At 42.5% G+C, this 22,438-nt stretch overlaps 1 protein-coding gene across 1 annotated transcript in view; it reads right to left on the bottom strand.

The window, feature by feature from the left end:
* The window catches only part of mybpc3 (myosin binding protein C3), a gene marked incomplete at its 5' end in the record, with an annotated part of 50,068 nt that extends 27,921 nt beyond the window's left edge, over positions 1-22,147 (bottom strand). Inside the window, 15 exons of the mRNA XM_083662191.1 lie at positions 117-283; positions 2,005-2,110; positions 2,230-2,354; positions 3,083-3,215; positions 6,131-6,294; positions 6,812-6,838; positions 8,322-8,381; positions 11,373-11,424; positions 13,185-13,302; positions 13,777-13,925; positions 16,143-16,212; positions 16,406-16,561; positions 16,961-17,040; positions 18,122-18,391; positions 22,123-22,147. Of these exons, the coding sequence (XP_083518317.1) occupies positions 117-283; positions 2,005-2,110; positions 2,230-2,354; positions 3,083-3,215; positions 6,131-6,294; positions 6,812-6,838; positions 8,322-8,381; positions 11,373-11,424; positions 13,185-13,302; positions 13,777-13,925; positions 16,143-16,212; positions 16,406-16,561; positions 16,961-17,040; positions 18,122-18,391; positions 22,123-22,147 (1,702 nt within the window). The remainder of the gene's footprint in view (positions 1-116; positions 284-2,004; positions 2,111-2,229; positions 2,355-3,082; positions 3,216-6,130; positions 6,295-6,811; positions 6,839-8,321; positions 8,382-11,372; positions 11,425-13,184; positions 13,303-13,776; positions 13,926-16,142; positions 16,213-16,405; positions 16,562-16,960; positions 17,041-18,121; positions 18,392-22,122) is intronic.
* Positions 22,148-22,438: the final 291 nt, after the last annotated feature.

Raw genomic sequence — 22,438 nt, 5'->3', positions numbered from 1 at the left:
GCGACAAGGCCACACTGACTGTTGGTGGGGCAAGAAGAGAATGTGTTTTGGATTGTTTCGCTTCTTCACAGACACGCAGCCAAATACTGCGACTTATCTTTTACGACGGGACTTACCCTGCACCATGAGCTCAGCCATCGACTCGCCCCCGTTCGTTTTAACCTTGTAGTGGCCAGAGTCGTCCTTCGTGGCCTCATTAATGATCAGGATATGTTTGCAGCCGTCTTTCTTGAAGCGATACTTTAAGGATTCGTCTCTTGTCAGCTCCACACCATCTTTCTCCCTGCACAGATATTCAAATACCAATATAGCAAAATGACCTCAACTAAACTTATTAGGTCGCTCTGATCAGTGCCGGTTGGTACTTACTTAGTGATCATTTGGCAAATATTAAAAACACATCATACATCTTTAAGACATCTTAGAAAGTTATGAAGAGCTTAAAAATAAAGCAAGATAGATGTAGACAGGATTAATACTGTACAAAAGAGTTCATTCTGGACTGTTACTTCCTGGACTCAATTTCCCATAATCCTCCACATTCCCATTGAACTTTACCCCACTTCACCTCATCACCTCAATCACACACCTGCACCTCAGTTACACCTGCAGGTACTTGGTAATCAGCACTAATCACCAGCAGCCATCCTACTGCTTAAAAGAGTTCAATGTTCCATTGTTTGTGGAGTGCTGGAGCACCAGAGAGCATAGCCGTGACGTGACGTGACGTGACGTGATGTGATGTGTGTGCGCGCGCGCGCGCGTATGTGACAGGAAAACCACACACATATGTTGGAATTCATCAGTGTAATAAATGCACCAGATTGAATTGGACATGCTTCCTTTAATACAATCTGATCATTGTAGCATGGTGGTGTTCATTTCCTGATCCCCCTCAAAACCTTTCTAACAAATACCCTACAGATTTGTCAATTGCACTGATTTTTATTAGCTTTTTAATTGGGACAGCCACGCAGTATTTCTGACTTCAATTTCCCTTTCTCATAATTACTCGACTGCATTCCTGTAATTCCCCACAATTCAGCGTGTCGTCGTCACAGAGATCTTTGGCTTTACTATTCCAAGAAAATGATTTGATACGCGGATATATATTTGCAATGACTTTCTCCTTCAGATAAAGGTCACATGGGACATAGTAAAATGCCAACGTGACCTTTTCACTGGGGTGATAATTAACTGCGAGCAGTGAGTGATACAACATGTCCCCACAGAGACGGTGTTGGCATCTGCCTGTCAGTCAGAGGCGCCATGTGGGTCTTCCATGACGAGCTCAAATGCCATCTACTGGGTGTCTGAGCAATGCGCACTATGGAACACTAACTGCTTTCAATTGATATAATGTATGAATTGTGCCAAAAGTGTTCAATTGAAACCACAATTTGGTGTTAGTGACACATTGTATAACTTGGAGCATTGTCTGCAGTGATGAAATCAAAACATTAACTAATATCAAGTGTAAAAGTAAAGTCCCACTGATTGTCACACACCTGAGTGTGCGAAATTTGTTGACCCATCCCCTGGGGGAGCGGTGAGCAGCAGCAGCGCCGCGCTCGGGAATCACATGGTGATCTAACCCCCCAATTCCAACCCTTTGATGCTGAGTGCCAAGCGGGTCCCATTTCTATAGTCTTTGGTATGACTCGGCCGGGGATCGAACTCGCAACCTCCCAGTCTCAGGGCGCACACTCAAACCACAAGGCCACTGAGCTGAGTGTATACATGAAATAAAAAGCTATGGCTAAACTTCAGCACTTCTTTTGTGAGACCCTGTCCGTGCGTAACCTCCAATAACCTCATGGGTTGGTAGATGTGGCTGGAGGGAGGTTCACTTGGGCCCTAAACTTTGGGGCTGATGTTACAATTTTGAGGTTTATTTTTGGGAACTATGATCCAGGAGCATGATTTGTGAAAGTTAAACTACTAGCAGGCGCTTGCTTTATTGATTATTATTATTATTATTGAGTTTAAAGTCAAATGTCTAACCATTTTACATGGGCTCCTTCCTCTGACACCTCACACTCCAGCTCCACCCGCTCCCCCTTCATGACCATCTGGTCCTCTAGATTCTTCAGGATCAAGACAGGAGGCTCTGAAGAAAACAGATCACAGATCAGAAGGAGTGACTCATTCAATTAACACTGTGGATCTTCTTCTTCATCTACAGTGTGTCGATGCTGCTGTGAGCTACATGTTGTGAGTCATACACACCTTGGACAAAGAGCTCCGTGGTGCTCTTCTCGTCTCCCACTAGGCAGGTATAAGCTGCGTCATCTGACAACGAGCAGTGGGTGATGGTGAGGTAGCGCATGTTGCCCACACTCTCAAAGAGGTACCTTGACAATTAAAGAACAGGGTGCTTGTCAGAAATTGTAACCCTTTCATAAATCTTTAGATTGTTTCTTCTGTAAGTCATGTTTTTATTGTGATATTCGCAGCTTTATAAAATGTGTTGTTTTTCAGACAACTTACTTCTCAGGGTTTGAACCGGGGAAAACATGAAGTTGGTAAAATTACAGAAAATACAATGGGGGGAAAGGGCTTATCGATGGTAATTATGTTGCTAGGCAACAGTTTGGGCCCTAGTTTATTTCCTGTCAGGTATTGTATTCTGTATCAGACACTGCAATCGGAGATGAGCTAGAGTCATTTTAGAATATTTATGTTGTCATCTTGAAACGGTCTATAGTATAGACTCTATACACAGGTCTATAGTATAGACTCTATACACAGGTCTATAGTATAGACTCTATACACAGGTCTATAGTATAGACTCTATACACAGGTCTATAGTATAGACTCTATACACAACATTTTATTATTGTTATTTATTTGACCTTCATTAGGAAACTTACTTGCTAGTAATGTAATGAAATGACGAGGTCGTGAGTCCATCCGCATATTGAGGGATAGAAGAGGAGATAAGGAAAGTAAGAGAAATGAAGAGATGGAATTAGCACAATTAAGAGATGCAATTGTATCTGTTTAAGACTCCATGTTGTAGGCTACAGGTATGTTTTATGAAATTATGTGAATAGGAGCCAGATTCTGTCCAAATTCCAACCTTCCAGTCGGCTGAATTGGCTGTCCGTTCTTCAGCCACTTCACCTCAACATCTGCATTGGCCACCTCGACGGCCAGTTTAATCTTATGGCCCTTCTGCACCTGGTAGGCAGGATCCAGCTTTCTGAGGAAAGCTACGTTGTACAATAATGAGATGTACAATAATCAGTTGCTAAAGAAAAGATGTATGTTAATTTTGTCCACAGGCATGATTGATTTTGAATAATACAATTCTATTATTCCTAGGCTTTGGCAATATTACGGTGTCAAATGTGATTTATTTAATCATTTTCTTGCTTATTGTAGCTCTCAGATGCGAGAGCAAGCTTAATAAATGGTTCAAAACAAATAAGGTGGATAGAAATAATAATAACAAATGTATGTAAACATCAAAAGACTGCCAGATGAAATGGGTGAATATGTGGATGAAAGAAATGAATGCAGAGGGAGATGTCTTGTTGGAGAGACAGAGGTTGCCATGTTCGAGCCATGAGCAACAACGACAATCCTCCAAACAAGAACAAAACAAAACACTCCAGGTTAGAGAAACCACCTGGTCTACTCCACTCCTGATCCACACTCCAGGTTAGACAAACCACCTGGTCTACTCCACTCCTGATCAACAGATGTAGGCACTTTACTTCCTCCATGTGGAGGAGCGATGGTTACGTATTGTAACACTAGTTATATGATCCCCATTGGAGCCCAGTGGCTCCTATTGCCTGTTACCTTGGGAGAGGAACGGCGCACTGAATTTGCATGTACGTCAGCCCAGCGCATAAAAAGGCAGCTCTGATGCCCCAGCTCTCATTCCGGTCACTGTCAGCAACCTTGGAACGGCAGGTGTGCAGGCCACTAGGCTCCACTGGTGATCATTTAACTCGGGTTACAATACGTAACCCTTGTTATATTTCTCACCAGCCCCTGCCTAGGGGCTCGCCAAACAATACACCCCTGCCATGGCAACAGCATTATGACAACACTACTGCCAAGCAAGATTGGATGCTATAGTGTACCAAGGAAGGGTTAATGCACGCAGAGGTGTCCATTATCAGAAAATAATGGACGACGCCTCCGCGAGGTAGGCTCAGTGACAATGACAATGACAATGGTCATGACTGAGACACTGGAACAAGACGTGAAGATCGGTGGCTCATGCTAAAGGACGATGAAGCCATCCAAGGCTGTGTTGTCATCATGGCGCAGAAATGGAATGAGAGCGGCTGACGCGCACGCGAATTCAGTGTGCCATTCCTCTCCCAAGGAACGTAATAGGCAATAGGAGCCACTAGGCGGAGCTGGTGAGAAATATAACTACGGGAGGGCCAGACCAGCGAGAAGCCCGTGTGTGTCTTAGCACATCCTGCACTCTTCATCACTCTGTTGGGTCGCTGTTTGTGCAGCTGGCTCTGCTGTTTTGAGACCTCGTGGTAGATCAGAGAGGTGACGGCCGAACGTGCTACTGAGCAGTTCATTCAACTGGACCAAATTATACAAGTGCCTATCTGAGTTTGCCTCAGTCAAAGGTTAACCAAATGACAGCTAGCCTACTGTTTAGCTACCACATGTTAAGTGCTCTTTAAAAATCTACATTGCCAGTCAAAGTTTGGACACACCTGAGTGAATGTAATACAGTACTGTATGTTTTTCAATATCTTTAAGCCATTTTGATTTTGGCTTAAATCTAAATACTTGAAATGTGTTTCAAATACATATTCAAGTTCATGCCTATATAGGCTACAGCTATGAATTTCTTTCCAAAGCCTTTGGCTTCCCATCAAGGCAACGGGTTTTATTTTATTTTATTTATTTATTGGGTGTTTGTTCATCAACATATTAAGAGCGGCTACTTTTAAGTATCTAAATATAAGATCGTTTTGATTTTGAAGTCCATTTGTATTATTTCATAGTTTTTTATGTCTTTACTATTAATCTAACATGTAGAAAAGAGTAAAACGAAAGGAAAATGCATGTGTCCAAACTTTTGACTGGTAGTGCACATCAGTCCTCTCTTGATCTTGGTCGATTTCTCAAAAGCCAGCAGATGGAGGCTGCATGATCCAAAAACACTGGTTCTGTTGGACTCAAAAGAAGAGAAGCAGCAGGTGACAGGAGAGAGAAGGCCTCTGATCCTTGTCCTGAGTTCTCTTTGCTTTTCCAATCCCAGTCCAGAGTTTGAATATGAGCTTCCACTGTTGCAACAAACCACCTCTCTCTCTACCTGATGGTTGCTGGTCTTCTTCTCTTCCTCGCAGATTCACTCCTAACAAGTTAGCATTTCCACAGTTACTCCTCACACAGCAGAGTACAATCATCAGTTGATATTATACCTTATACCTTATTATAACATGTGTGTGTAAGTGTGTGTCATCATGGGAAAATGTGCTCCTGGAGACACCTATTGTAGCAGGAAGGAACTACCACAGAAGCAGTTTTGACTACTTTGTCAGGTGTTTATATGCATGTCCGTGGACAAATGTTGTCGATGTGATAGCATCACAACCAATCACAAAACTGTACAGGTGTAGTTCAAATTAGGGATGCACCGATCCACTTTTTTCACTTCCGATCCGATTCCGATACCTGAATTTGGATATCTGCCGATACCGATATTATGCCGATACCAATATTTTTCTTGAATATGCAGTATAGGCAAAGATTTGGCCAATTAAAGATTTTTTTTTAAATATACCTTGCAAAAAGCAGACAAAATTAAGAAAATATACAAGGCAAAGAAGGATACTATTATACATGGGCAAATTACGGCCGCGCTGGAATTAAAAATAAAAAATAAAAAAATAAAAAAAATCCGATCCGATTCGTGAATTAGTGCCAAATCGGCAACTGATACCGATATTGGATCGGATCGGCCCCATCCCTAGTTGAAATCACGAGTTTGAAGATGGGTGTGGTCTGAGCAAGGGGCTGGAAGCAGGGAAGGGGCCCCTGAACCACATTGGTTTGAAGTCTGGCTGGTGTGATCCCATCTCAAGATGGTCTCTAGTTGCTGTTGTAATTATTAGAATCCTGTTAGGAATTCTGCACCAACCTTCACTTTTCTTCTCCTCTTTCTTCATTTTCTTCAGTCTTTTCAGCATGCCTCGCAGGTCTGTGATGCCATACTGGAAGGCGATCTTCTCATATTCTGAAACCGGGGCTTTCTGGAGAATGTCCCACACATCCACCTCCGGCTCTGTGCTCATATGTGAGGCTCTGATCAGGTAAACCAGCCAAGAGGACGTCAGTTAACTATTGGCTCAATAGACACTTTACAATGTGATCATTGGTAGAGACATTACGATTTATACTGCAAGGAACACATTTTGGTAACACTTTACAATAATCACTAACAGATGAATGAACTGTGAATTAATCATTGAAAATGTATTAGTAATTATTATTTAATGGCAAAATAACTACTAATTGATCAGTTTATTTCCTAATGAGTGCTTAGTAATATGGTTAAATGAACATTATCTGAGGCCTTACTATATAAAATATACGTTATCGAAAACATCCTAATCATAATTGTGTTTTTACTTAATCATCAAACAATAATTATGAAATGTTTTTTTTTTTTACAACTTTTAACTGTTTATTGAAAAGTGTTACTCATTTCTTTATTTAATGAATTGAAAGCTGGTCAGATGTCACTCAAAGTTGCACACAGTAGAAACAAATGGCTTCCACAGCACATGCAGATAGCACAACAACATCAGCAGTTTCTTACCGCGTGGAGGATTTTAGAAAACTGCTGCTCATTCAGAGGTTGAACCCAAGAGGCAAGTATGGTAAAACAAACCAGACGGATTAAAACACACTACACAAATCCAGAGCATCTCAGAAGCAACACCAATACGTCAATCATCAGATTAAAAATTAGAATTTTGTAACACAATTAATATTTTAATTAGTATCGTAATGGCTGTAAAACTGCATAACCTTGTTACAAATTAGGCTTAAATATCAATGACGTCAGTCAACCAAATGTACATTATGCTATGTTGGGTTATGACATGGGGTGTGGGGTCATTCTTATAATAGGGCGTGCTGTATAAAAGTGATTTTGATAAGTTGGCATGGTGACTTTGTATCAAAGACTGTGAATGATTCAAGTGTCAGAGAAAACCATTTATGCCAAAAAACTAATTCTGAAAGAATGGAAGTCCCCCTCTTCACCTTCTTTCCAACTGTGGTTGATGGACATGCTCTCCGTTATAAGGATGGAGAGGCTCAGATCCTTGAGAACCAACTCACTTAAAAAGTTTCTAACTATTTGGGGGCCATTTCTAGCCTACCTCGACGAGGTTAGGGGCGGTGGGTGACTTGCCCGGCTGGTTTCTGTTGGACGCCTTGCGTGGGACCCCATGCGCGACATCTCTTACAAGTATATAAGCACCTTATATGGATGGTAGCACCACATTATGATAACTGTTGATATTTCCATTACTGTGTCTGAGCTTGTTCATTTTTGCTCATATTTGTTAAAATTGAAAAAAGAAAAGAAAAAGAAAAAAGCATTTATAACAAAGGATTGGAGGTGCCCGGGTAGTGCAGTGGTAGATACCCTTCCTACCAACACAAAGGTTACAGGTTCGTGCCCCATGTTGCCTCTGGCTTGGTTGGGCGGACGCGGGTGGATACAGGCACAATTGGCCGTGTCTGTGGGTGGGAAGCAGGATATAGTCTGTGTCCTGGTTGCTGCACTAGCGCCTCCTCTGGTCGGTCAGCACACCTGTTCAGAGGGAGGGGAACTGGGGGGAAGGTCCTCGAGGCAACAGGGGTGATACGGTCCATTGCAGGATTAGTCTGGAGTGGGATCAGTGTTATGTTAAAAGTGAGCTGGGGTGAGCAGATTTTCAGAATGGTGGCTGCAACATGGAGGGACGGTGGGTCTTGTATGGATGCATTTGTAGAAATATTCGATTTGTTTGGATATGCTAATGTGCAATATAATCACATCCTTTTTCACATGCAAGGGATGTCACCCCAAGTCATGACGTGCTGTGAGGTGACGTTCAGGCTTATCAGGTTAAGAGGGGAAACATTCCAATCCATAACTGTAGAAGTAGCTTACTCTCTGAGAGAGAGAGAGAGAGAGAGAGAGAGAGAGAGAGAGAGAGAGAGAGAGAGAGAGAGAGAGAGAGAAAAACACATTTAGGGTAACCTACCAATAAATAGTTTTTGTTTCAGTTTGCTCAAGGTCTGCAGACTATAGAAAGTGTTTTGCAACGACTTACCTCTTCTTTAACAAGCCACTGAAGTCTAGCTCTCCTGAGTCCTCTTTTCCATCTACGCTACTGTAGAAACATCACCAACCAGCAACAATACATCAGCAACAGCGTGGGTTATTATTAGTGTTATTATTTTTTGTATACTGGGATATTTCTCATCACTGAGTATATCAACATTGCTATAATTGTCAAAAGAATAGACGTATGTTAATCCACCCCCCCCCCCCTTCCCCACATGCATAATTTGTTTTGAATAATACAATTCTATATTCCGAGGCTTTGGCAATATCACAGTGTCAACTATGATTTGTTGAATCATTTTCTTGTTTCTTGTCGCTCTCACATGCAAAGAGAGAAGCAAGAATAAAAAATGATTCAACACAAATAATGTGGATAGAAATAAACGTGATGTAAAAAGGAGCCAGATGAAATGGGTGAATATGTGGATGAAAGAAGTGAATGCAGAGGGAGACGTCTTGTTGGAGAGACAGAGGTTGCCATGTTCCAGCCATGAGCAACAGTGCCATCCTCCAAAGTAACAAGAACAAAAGAAAACACTCCAGGTTAGAGAAACCACCTGGTCTACTCCCCTCCTGATCAACAGGATGAAAGATGGAGGCAGCAAGGGCATAGATCTAGCCGTGTGTTTGTCTGCCTCCTGCCTCTGATCTCTGAGCAGGATTAGATGGTGAGTCTCTGGTTTATGTGCTAAAGTTACAGCACACGACTGCACTTCCTCCGTGTGGGAGAAGGATGGGAGGGCCAGACCAGCGAGAAGCCCGCGTGTCTTAACACATCCTGCACTCTTCAAACCGGGGCCAAAGCTCACTCTGCTGGGTAGCTGTTTGTGCAGCTGGCTCTGCTCTTTTGAGACCCAGTAGCAGATCAGAGAGAGGTGGTGCTACTGAGCAGTTCATCCAATCTCCAAATGTCTCTGAGTCTGCCTCAGTCAGTTTGGACACACCTGATGTCTCTGAGTCTGCCTCAGTCAGTTTGGACACACCTGATTGAATGTATTATGTTTTTAATTACCATTTTTGATTTGAGCTTATGCAATGAAATTTGTTTCTTAGACTAGTGAAGTTCATGGATATGTACAGGTATGAATTTCTTTCCAAATTATTGCCTTCCTATATCAAGGCAAAGGGCCGCTATACTTGTAAGTTTAAAGTATCTAAAATAGAACATAGTTTAGATTTTTAAGTCCAGTTGAATTATTTCAGAATTTTTATGTCTTTACTATAGAGAGCCAAAGTCACGCCCACTTCCATTTTAGACATACGCACCAAGAGATTTAATCCTCCATTCATTTTAGACGTTTTCTTTGTAAGTTTTGGTCTGAGTGAAATGTTCTATGGTCTCTTGTGATTCCAAATATATTATGTACTGTGTATATATATATATATATATATATATATATATATATATATATATATATATAATAAACATGGGTTTTATATAGCGCTTTTCTAGGACTCAAAGACGCTTTACAAAAAAGAAACACTAAAGGGGCGGGGACGACGTAAGTGCAACAGACAATGGACATCGCACGCAGCTCGACTGCTCCGTGGCCTGGCCTGCTCTATTGGCATGCGCACAATTGTTCAACTTCGCATCACGGATGACATCACTATTGCTCTCATGACATCACTGATGATTTCACAATGCCTATGACATCATCAGTGATGTAACAATGCCTATGACATCATCAGTGGGACAAAAATTGAAACAGACAGACAAACATTGAGTAATTTGCTCCCTTTTAGATAGATAGATAGATAGATAGATAGATAGATAGATAGATAGATAGATAGATAGATAGATAGATAGATAGATAGATGTCTATGGAAAAAGGAATGGCGGATAAAATCTCTTGGTGCGTATGCCTAAACCGGAAGTGGGCATGACTTTGGCTCTCTAACATGTGAAAAAGAGTAACATAAAATAAAGAAAGACAGATGCATGTGTCCAAACTTTTGACTGGCAGTGCACACATTTAGTCCTCTCTTGATCTTTCTCCTGTGGTCGATTTCTCAAAAGCCAGCAGATGGAGGCTGCATGATCCAAAAACACTGGTTCTGTTGGACTCAAAAGAAGAGAAGCAGCAGGTGACAGGAAAGAGAAGGCCTCTGATCCTTGTCCTGAGTTCTCTTTGCTTTTCCAATCCCAGTCCACAGAGTTTGAATATGAGCTTCCACTGTTGCAACAAACCACCTCTCTACCTTGTTGATTCTCTTCTGGTTTTCCTCTTCTGACCAGCTTCACTCCTAATAAGTAGCATTTCCACAGTTACTCCTGACACAGCACGATCATTACTCCAATGTAGAAGCAACAAACCATATTACTTCCTTATTCAATCTGCTAATGTCCTGATCATCCAATATGATTCATGTCTAAACACATCATAAAAAATTAGAAGCATATGTAAGATGACAGGATGACAATGGCTGCAATATACCTGATCAATTGTGGCATCAAAACAACTAAAAGTTGTTATTTGTTCGTTTTTTGTTTGTGTCTTTGTGGTCTCAGGTCTATATATATATATATATATATATATATATATACGGTATATGTGTGTGTGTGTGTGTGTGTGTGTGTGTGTGTGTGTGTACACTGTTTTGTCTTCTGGGATTTTTGATGCCCACTAACTCAGATAGAACCTTCCACACTTACAAAATAGCACGGGCCTTGAATGGAACCTTGTGGGATTCCCTTTGGGAACATTGTTTTCTGTACTCAAGATAACAAATTTAGGGCAGAGTAATTAAAACAAACTTTGTACGGTCTGTAACACTAAACTGTACAGTATGTACCCCTGACATCCCATTAAAGATGATAGTAACAGCCGGCCTAAATGCATATACAAAAAATGAATTTAGTTAGAAATTGATCAAGGATTCTGATATCTAAGTTCAAAGGATAGGTCAGCGCCCTTATGAAGTGGGAACATGTTGGTCCACTTTCATATCTGTGGGATATTAGTAAAGATATGAGGCAACAATAAAACCATGAATGAACCAAATGTGATGATTCAATAAATTAAAAAGAACTTACGTGCGCCTAAAAGCTGCCCTTATGTCGAAACCTGCTTCAACAGCGCGAGCCTCTGGAATGCAATACAAGAATCAATCATTGATGACAAAAAGATGTACAGTATAGTCTCTTAAAGCAGCTACGAGCAAGATTTTCGATTGTTATTAAACAGTATAATTACAATATTGATGCATCACATCTTACCTATAATAGTAGCTGAGACCAAAGCCGTGTGAATCGGAGATTGCTCTCTTGATGATTATTAAGTCTGTGTCTAAGCTCGCGTCACCAGGGGGCTCTCTCTCTCTCTGCCTACCGGCGGACCGGATAAACCCGGAAGTGAAACCCGGAAGTGAAACGCAGCTGCCTGCCTTCCCCCGTTCGCGCTGCCTAGCAACATACCATAAACAAGGAGAACGCCATGCATACTCTCGCGAACATCTCTCGTTATATTCTAACAGGTTTTTTGGAAGTTATTTTGTGGTTTCGGCCGAAGTGGCTGCTGCAAACAGTTTCATTTCACTTCCTGATCTTCCCTGGCCACAGACAGACTAACACTGGCCGATTAACTCGGGGTTCAAGCGAGACTACTCTGCGTTGGTCTCGTCTACTATTAGAGGTAAGATGTGATGCATTGATATTAAATTTAGACTGTTTAATAACAATAGAAAATCTTGCTCGTAGCTGCTTTAAAACACACGAGTTGGCTCCCGCAATTTTCAAATGCTTCTGCCTACACGTCTGTACTTCGAGCTGGGAAAACTTGGTCAAAGCGGAAACGGAACTCAGGGAAAATAATGGGCGATGATAGTACTTAGAAAGTCGGAAAAAACACCTTTTTCAAGGTCAGAATTGAGACTTTGACTATCAATTTCTCCAAAATGGCAGCGTGAAAATGGCCCATTTCATGACAGTCTATACCCAGGGGTGTCCCGCCTAAAGGCAGGTGATTGGAGAAATATGAGTGGATGTCCCGCCTAAACATCCGCTCGTGTTTCTCCAATCACCTGCATCGGTTTGAACTTCTTCCGGTCTGAAGTGCCCCCCCAACTTCCTTTGAGCAGGCTCTGTGGGTTAGGGTTAGACTCTTCCTCACTGACCAGGCTCTGTGGGTTAGGGTTAGACTCTTCCTCACTGACCAGGCTCTGTGGGTTAGGGTTAGACTCTTCCTCACTGACCAGGCTCTGTGGGTTAGGGTTAGGGTTAGACTCTTCCTCACTGACCAGGCTCTGTGGGTTAGGGTTAGACTCTTCCTCACTGACCAGGCTCTGTGGGTTAGGGTTAGACTCTTCCTCACTGACCAGGCTCTGTGGGTTAGGGTTAGACTCTTCCTCACTGACCAGGCTCTGTGGGTTAGGGTTAGGGTTAGACTCTTCCTCACTGACCAGGCTCTGTGGGTTAGGGTTAGGGTTAGACTCTTCCTCACTGACCAGGCTCTGTGGGTTAGGGTTAGACTCTTCCTCACTGACCAGGCTCTGTGGGTTAGGGTTAGACTCTTCCTCACTGACCAGGCTCTGTGGGTTAGGGTTAGACTCTTCCTCACTGACCAGGCTCTGTGGGTTAGGGTTAGGGTTAGACTCTTCCTCACTGACCAGGCTCTGTGGGTTAGGGTTAGACTCTTCCTCACTGACCAGTGAAGTACAGACTGTATATGATGCATTCGCTGAATGTAGAAGAGACGTTCTGGCTTGAGAGACTATGTACAGGACCACCAGTAGCCATTGATTTGAGGAATTCTTCAAAAACAGCTACAAAGTCTGAACCATATTATTGGCTAAATTAAAATATTGGGGGGGGGGGGATAAGCTGACAAAACAAAATAGTCCAACCCACCATGTACAGTCAACTCAAAATTACAGCTGTCAAACTTGTCCTTGGATGACACCTCACATCTGTACCCTCCAGCAAAGTTAGCCTTGGCTGCGATCACGTGCATCTCAAAGGTGTAGCACTGTAAATGCAGGAGGAGAGAGATGAGACAGATATGAATCTGTCTCTGTTTTATATAGAAGTCACGCCCACTTCTGGGTTAGGAATATGAACCAAGGAATTTCATCCACCATTTATTTTTCCATAAACATTTCTTAAAATGCTTATAAAGACATACTTTTACTTTGTCAAACCAAGCGATTTAGCGATATATGGAATCACGAGAGACAATAGAACATTTCACTTCTTTTCTTTCTTTTTTCTTTAGAATTGGTCCGAGTGAAATTATATTGTCTCTCCTGATTATAGAGCTGAATCGCTTGCTATATTGTATTACAGTATTGCTATATTGCTTTGACTATTTATAGACTATATTTTTATAAGCATTTTACAAAATATCTATGGGAAAATAAATGGTGGTTGAAATCCCATGGTTCGTATGCCTAACCCGGAAGAGGGCGTGACTTTGGCACTGTATTGTGTGCATTAGTCTTACCTTGGTGTTGCGCTCGTACGTCTCCTTCAGCTGCAGGTGCTTTCCACACTTGCTGCCCAAGTCCATCCACTTCCCTTTGATCCATTTGACGGTGGGTTTCTTCAGCAGGGATTCAGCACAAACTTTAGCCACAAATATGATGTTTTCACCTGCACAGCACAATACATTACATACCATTATGTTTGAATAGTGACATTTATTTATTTATTTGTTTGTTTGTTTGTTAATTTAATCTCTGCATAGATTATTAATTGCTTTGTGCTCTTTTCTTCCTGTTAGGGTTATTTTTGTTAGTTTTTCGTCATAATATTCTGGTAGCTTTATGCTGTTTTTACAAATACAAATTTAACAACTTTTTATATTTTGTGATTTGTATGTGGTGAGACAATCATAGAATTAGCTACAGAATTGAGTATTTTTTCATTTTGATATACAGATATGGAAATATTATATGTTTCTCATGATAAAGAATTTTGAAAACCTCCTCACACAGTGCCTCCCACCTTGGATGGCTCAGTGTTTAATATTAGGCTGATGAAATTATGTAATGATAAAAAGGTAAAAGCTAATATAAAAGCTACAGCTAAACACAGCTTTTTCAAATACTTTTATCTTTTTCCTTAAATCCTATAACAAGAATGTGAAGTCTCTGTGAGTGAGTGAGTGAGTGAGTGAGTTAGTTAGTGTGCAGAAATTGTGTTCGGCCACAGCTCTGCCATTTTATGTGCGATCGCGCCGAACCTTTCATGAAGTGTAAAGAGCACCCCTAATGGAACCTAATGGAAGCAGATTTGTGAATTAGATCATTTGGGCCGACTAAATGGGCAACAATGGCGAATTAGTGGCCAAAATAAGTCAACACAGGTTCAGCACCATGGAGAGCTCAATTTGTTAGCTACTGATTGAGCACACCTGAGTGGAGCAGTACTGTATTTGTCCCTGTGGAGACATTGGTTTGCAGCATTTCATCACAACAACATCACAAAGCCACCAGTTATCAGGATCATGGCTGCTGCTTTCCCTCCGATCTACTCTCTAAATCAGAGCTGATTGGCAGGGAGGAGCTGGAGACATGGCTGGGAGCTGAAACCATTGTCACATCGTTAAACTGCTAGTGGGCAACTCTTGTCCACTAGCATGTCTCTCAGTCCATAGAAGCAAGTATCCTGGTATTGTGTTATTTCTAGAACAAGTCAGGTTATTTTGTTACTTTCAAGCCCAGTTCTAACAAGCCTGACTTCCAGGACACCATTGCGGTGTGCTTTGCTCACCTGACTGCGTCCTATCCTCCTCCTCCTCCTCCTCCTCCTGCAGACAGCACCTGTCTACAGTCCAGCCGCGCCTCCAGCCCGCCTGCCTTCCTACTACTGCCTGGACCCTGGTTCATAACTAGCCATCAACACCTGGCTACCGCCCAGCCGTGTCTTCAGCCTGCCTGCCTCCTCCTCTGCTGCTCCGTTCCTGCCTCAAAGTCTCCAGTGCTTCTGGAAACACCTGTCTCCTTTGATCAGTAAAACCCTGCTTCCTCTTGACTATAGCTCTGTTCAAAACCACTCCCTATTACACAAATAGTGGACTATATACATATGTTCTTGGCCATTTGGTACTAGTGTCCGAATTCTCAGCTGTTATTTTGATTCACTATATAGTCCACCATAAAATACCCACAATACACTGCAATTTCGATGAGGCGAATGTACCCGACATTTTCACCCATATTCCACCAACAGGTAATTAGGGCAGATTAATGGCAGAACCTGCGATGCTGCGCAACGCACAGCCCGATACACTGCACAGATATTCTGCTAGTCTTAGTGGCCGTTCACACCATACGCTGAAGCAACGCTCAACCTAAGCTCAACCTACGCTGAACCCACAAGTTTCATTTAACAGGCGAGGCCGTTCACACCACCCACGCACGTGTCACGCTGAAGCCACGCTCAAGCCTTGCTCAGGCGATCGTTCAGGATCCGATTCAGTCCTATTTTCCAAGCGTGATGCGTGAAGCTTGAAGCTGCCAGGCATGAAGTCAATGGGAGTTGTGGGCGGGTTCAAGTCGCGCCGAGGAGGCGCTGAGAGGAAAAGAGAAGGCTTCTTGTGTGAATGGTTAAGCATCAGCTCAGCTTGAGCCTGCCTCAAGCTTCAGCTCTGCTTACGTTAGGCGTCCTGTGTGAACAAAGGCTAACCCTTTGTGAACGGCTTCGCCTGTTAAATGAAACTTGTAGGTTCAGCGTAGGTTGAGCGTTGCTTCGGCATATGGTGTGAATGGCCAATAACAGAATTATCCAAGGCAGGGTATAGAATAGATTATTTGTGTTTTTCAAGAGAAATGTGTTTGTTTATTCAGTATATTTGGAGCTGCTCACCCACAACGACTTCTCCAGTCTGCGGTTTCTCTGTGAAGAGGCCAGTCAGGTCCTGCCTGGTGTCTGCAGGCTGTCCACCTGGAACTGCAACAGCTTTATAGAATCGAATCGAATAGAAGTTAAAATTCAGAAGCATGTTAGAAAGCAGGCTATGTTCATTCAATAGAGCTCTGACACCGTGGACAGCAGACTTGTTAAACCATAGTACATGTGTGAGCTTGAATGAAGGAATGAATGCTATGTGTTCTGTGTGAGCCACACACCAGCTGGAGGAGCTGGAGGAGCATCCTGTGCTGCTGCTGGGGCAGCGGTCTGGGGTTCATCTGCAGGTGGAGCGGCAGCAGGGCCTTGTTCCACTGGCACAGCGCTGTTCCCTGTTCCACCAGCAGGGGCAGCATCAGCTGGAGTCGCTGACTCTGCTGGATGACAGATAACAAAGACACCAAGGCACAAGTGAGACACGTACAACGGCAAAGATGGTGTCCACACACTGCAAACATCTCTCAACAAGACGTCAAGTAGCGTATAGTTCTTCAAAGCAAATGAAAAGATACGGCCACTTTCACAAATATTATTGTAAAAAGTCCATTTGCTTCGGAAAAGATTGGAATGTATTTTTCACTTGCTTTGAAGAAGTATCACTTTAGGACTTAATAGCAACTTGATTCACTGTAAATGAGTTGCAAAGATGGCCATGTTTGTAGTGGGCCAAGAAGGCATGCAGAGTAGACACTGACATTGGAACCATTTGAGTTTCTTTTAAACACGTTTAGACTATCACCCAAATATTTCTGCCTTATCATCTTTAAGAGGCTGACCAATTTTCCGTGTGTTATCAGCTGCTTGTCATGCCGGTCCTGAGCCGCAGCCAAGTGCCGGTCCCTCATGAGGAAATGCACTGCCAGTGTGAGGGTCAAGGGTCAAGGTCAGTGTGAGGGTCAAGGTCGCCGTACAGACGCAGGAAGCGCGGCGCGACACGAGCCACAGACAGACAGCTGTGGGCCGTCACTTGTACTGTAGTAGCGCACTACATCCACCAGTGGTGCTGTTCTGTCTCTTCCGCCTTATCAAATTCAAAACACACGACCTCACCACATTGGCAGCTCAATAGCACAAGTGTTGTGTAAGGCCATGTTCAGACTAGGAGGCCAAATCTGATTTGTGACCTTTAGTGACCTATTAATGACTTTATCTAGATTGGGTTTATGAGTCTGGACGCTCCAAGTCTGATTTGTGTCACTTGTCCCAAACCACATATGGAGGTAGTTTCCAATCTGCTTCAAATCTGCTTTTGACTGATGTGACTTGAGTGCGGACGCGCAGATCCACCAAATCTGATTTGAACGTCACTCACAACTCGTCGTCAAATGCTTCTGCGCAGGAAAACCACGTCACCGTACATATTTACTGCCGCCCACGTCGTTCCCATAGCAACCCATGCAGATAGGCTGTTTAGGTCTGGACACACAGATCCGACTTGAGAATCAGATTTGTGGCAGTGCGGACACACTCCTAAATCAGATTTGGGAAACCAATCAAGATAATGATGATTAATGACTTTATCAGCAAATCGGATTTGCCTGTAATGTGAACATGGCCTAAGAAACACGTAGCACACAGCCATGCTAACATCAGTGCTCTGTGCACTTATCACACAGTCATGCTAACATACAGTTTGTTCACAAATAAGTACCTGACAATATGATTGTGATTGTGTGTTAGTGCAGTGATAGTGAACTGTGGTCACAAGGACAGATCACACAAAGCCGCTCCAGAGTGATGGTGCTCATCATCAGACAGTGCAGACGTGAGTTCACTAGTGTGTAGATACATCAAATGCATACAGTGCCGTACAGTGTTGACTCCCTCAATGGGTCTCTACATTGAGTGCTCCGTGCTCCTTTGTGCTGTGTTTTGGCTACGTAGCTCGTAGTGAGTGGAAGCCTCTAACGCACGGCTGCAGCATCAAAGCCTCCCACCTTGCTTTGGCAAAACCTTCAGCTCGAACTTGACCTTCGACCCCCCAGCAATCACGGCGTAGACATTGGCATCTCCCATGGTGACGGCTTTGATGGTGAGGGAGTGCTTCTTTGCAGCGGCGGTGACGGCATATTTGTTGCCGCCGACAATCTCCTTTGTGTCGCACTGCCATTTGACTTTAGCGTCAGGCTTCTCGGTCTCTGCTTCAAAGAGCACAGAGGAACCCTCGTCTGCTTCCTGCGTCTTTGGCTTCTTGGTAAATGCTGAAACTGAAGTGGGAGGGATGGGTCCAAATCAAAGAAATCATTCCTTTGAAATGACACTTTGATTTGTTTTTGCCGTTGATCATGTCATCCTGGGGTGAAAGCAAAGAGAGGCCTCCTACAGTATCATTGACCTGCTGACTGTTAACTGACAGGGATTTTACAACATTGCAAGAACATCAAATGAGAGCACAGCTTCAAGCTAACTGTTTAATATCTAAAATATTTTTTTTTACGACGTGAAACACAGACAACACTTGCTCAAACCTACAAAGAACTTCAAAGTGCTGTGTCCACTACACTCGAATATTTCTGATTTATCCTGAGTAATTTCATCGTTATCCTCTTGACTATGTCTTGTCTGAATCAGCAGGACTTGAATAACCCTATGCTGTGATTCATATAGTTGACCACTGGAAGCTGAGCAGAGAACAATGGTGAGAGAGAGAGAGAGAGAGAGAGAGAGAGAGAGAGAGAGAGAGAGAGAGAGAGAGAGAGAGAGAGAGAGAGAGAGAGAGAGAGAGAGAGAGAGAGAGAGAGAGAGAGAGAGAGAGAGAGCTCGCTCACTCACTCACGGACATTTTATTTACCAACCAATCCTCACTCAATTGAAATAGATGTTTGTAGGCTATGGATTAAGTTAGGAATCACATGTAAAGTAGGTGACTATTTACGAGCAGGCTATTGACAGCAGCTGACAGCAAGACAATACATCTCAGACTGACAAACTATTAATAGTCAGTTTTACACATCAACAACCGTCTACTGTCTTTTCCTCAGCTGTTGCTGAGGCTGGTTGCCTATAACATACATGCTGTTGTCTAAGATAACTGTGAACTGTATATATATATATATATATATATATATATATATATATATATATATATATATATATATATATATGTTTCTGTTTTGAAAAGTAACAAATGTTCTCTTAGCAATATTCGCAAACACTTTCAAAGGGACCTAAAAATATAGGCACCGGACATGCATGTTATAATGCCAGATGTAACCTACGTAATTAATGTATGCCCACTATGCCGGCTAATGCAATGACTCAAGCATACATAGCATTTGTATGCTATGTATGCTTGTAGCTATGCATGTATTTAGGAACAATTCAAATACAACAAGACACATGTTAGTGTCAGGTGTGAAGATGGCTTGAGTTCCAAAGAGTTCAACTTCTTCATTACAAAACCACATTAAAGAAATAACCTCCGTGTAACGCAAGATGCCTCTAAAAATAGAAGGCAAGTGTTGCCCATGAGGGCAGCAGCACGAGCACGCTGCAGCTGCAGCCGACGCAGGACAGGTATCATAGTAGAGGGATTAGCTTAGCTCTATTTCTGTGACTATGGAGGCTCAGAAAGAATGAGATCCCTGCAGTCTGTGTGCTCTTCTGTTACGTCCACTGTCCTCATCGCAATCATCTCATCCATTCCTTTTCCTTCCCATCTGCATCCCTCTCTCTCTCCCGCATTGAAAGTAAAAATGACTTTTCATAATCCAAATCCCTCTCACAATTTGAGCCAATATAAAATGAAAACATAAATATTCTTAATGGACCAAAGTTGATTTCCTGTTGCAGTGTTTGCTAATACTAATAGCTGTCAGGAAGTATGTCTGGGTCCAAAACTGTTCCCTATAGCAACAGAATTCCATCTATAAGAGAAAATCTCTGAACTAAACACAACCTGAGCTCTTCTGGCCAGACTGTTTTGTCCATTAGCGAAATAAAAACGGCAAAGTAAATCATTTAATTTGATTTGATGACTTTGTAAAACCTGCCTGTAGAGCATACAGTAGTGTAGTAGTGTGTGTGTGTGTGTGTGTGTGTGTGTGTGTGTGTGTGTGTGTGTGTGTGTATATACACATATATATATATATAATATAGTATAATCATTTCTTAAGACATACTTGTTTTTCTTTTTTACTGGGTTGATAACACCATAATCCTGTTTCAAATCATGTGTTTATTGCTAGATGTGAAGCAAACACTTAAAATAAAATCCTATACAGAGAAACATCTTGTTGATAGCAAAGTATCATGATGATCATATCAAACAGGCTCAAGCAAATCATATTGTTATTGATTGACAAATCCTGAAAGCTAAAGGTCTTAGCAGCACAAGTGGACTATTTGGCGTGCATTCTGTAATCTGATACGGAGCGCTCTCTCTCTCTCTCCCTACTAACAGCAATGCATTTTCCCATTGAAGAAAAACAACGACAGAAAAGCCATTTGTCAAGTTGGAATCCTGTCGGGCGTTTTTGGGATGCGTGCTGCAGAATGAGTGATGTTTGCTTTGTGATGCTGGAAATGTTGCAGTGTCAGTTTCATCCCACCTGGACCTCATTGAGTTCCTGAGCTGATTTATTAGCGCCTTAGCATCTCGATTAATCACGCGCGAAACAGGGTTTAAATTAAGCACCCCGGTTTATTGCTAACCCTGGACAGCACTTGGAACTTAGGAAGGATAATTCTATTTCAGTTTGTTCCGGGTCAAGCAATTCGATTGGACAAGAAGCATATTCCATTGGGACGCTAACAGTATGTAGGCTATCTATCACACTTCACAGGTGTTCTACGTAACCTTGACGTTCAGGTTCACACATAGCGTTTATTTGTCTTTTCTTTGCTTCTCAAAAGCGGATCACCACAACATCATCTGACCTTAGCCGAGTAACATTAGCTGGTTAGCACGTGTGCAACAAACAAATGCTCACCAGATATCCCCAGTACACCTCCACACAAAACTCTAACTTAATTCGCACCAGTAGCGACAATGCAAATATTTGACCAATTGTGATTATGAACGGCCGAGGCCGAAGATTGGGAAGCTAAGATAAAAGTGGCTAGCTTAGCTAACGTTAGCTTGCAGTTGGGAAACAGTTTACCTGTTGCTTAGCAACACTTAAGTAGTGGAATCCTGAAGGAACTGTTTTTGTTGGGAGGCAAAAAACATAATGTTACAAAAATCATCTGTTGACCAAAATGACCATTAACTTACTTGATGAAGGCATTTCGTTGCTTGTAAGAGCACACGTGAGAGGTGTTGCTGTCGTGCAGCCTCGTGCCTACCAGCCAATCACAGCAGCTCAGTAGCCTACAGAAGCTGCGCTCAGATGCCATGGATGGTGGAAGTGATGGGGTGGGTCGCAAACTATGGCTACTGTAGAAATTACTTATCGAGCTCTGTTGCTTAAAAATTTCAAATTTAATTGACAGAAGTTACAGAAATAATTCACCTGTATGTAAAATTGTTAGAATTGTTATGCCCTGACAGAAAGACAGGCACACCCAAACACTTTGGTCACATGACTGTCATAGCAACCCTTCCATTTTCTGGAATCTAAAAGGTGAAAATGTGAGTATTCTGTACACAAGCAACAATATGGCAACAACGTACACGTCTGGTTTAAAGTGGCCCTGGATACTTTGGCTTAAGTTAAGTTGAAAGTTTTCTCACTATATGGTAATGCTGTTTTTTTCCCTATAGATTCTCTATTAGAACACCATTACATGGCTAGAACCGATCATACACGTATACTGTAAGTGGATTGCAATACTGAAGACAATAAACAATGTCATGAAGGTCAGGACTTTGTTATTAATATCAAGAGTTTGGGCTTTTAGAGAATGTAAGGAGTTCTGTTTCATTAATGCTAGAGGGAAGTTATACTCGTGTACATTTCAAAACCAGCACACAGATTGTGATCAAGCTCGGACTTACCTGCTTTTTTGGTTGGCTCTGGCATCCTGAACGATCTCTTCCGCTCCACAGCGTGACTCACTGCTCCTGCAGACTCCTGTCCTCCTCGGCCCTTTGCCTTTAATAGTGGGGGAGCCTCCCCTCCTTTCATCCACAGACCCTCCCCTCCTCCTACTTCTTTATGCCCGGTACCATGTCCAAACAATACCCCCCCCCCCTCCCCCCCACACACACACACACACACACACACACATACACACACACACATACACTTACACACACACACACACACACACAAACACACACACATACACACACACACACACACACACACACA

This window comes from Poromitra crassiceps (genome assembly GCF_964638095.1).
Source record: "Poromitra crassiceps genome assembly, chromosome: 28".
Classification (NCBI taxonomy): domain Eukaryota; kingdom Metazoa; phylum Chordata; class Actinopteri; order Beryciformes; family Melamphaidae; genus Poromitra; species Poromitra crassiceps.
Note: the sequence above shows the minus strand (reverse complement) of the source record. Positions and strands in the feature narration are given on the sequence as shown.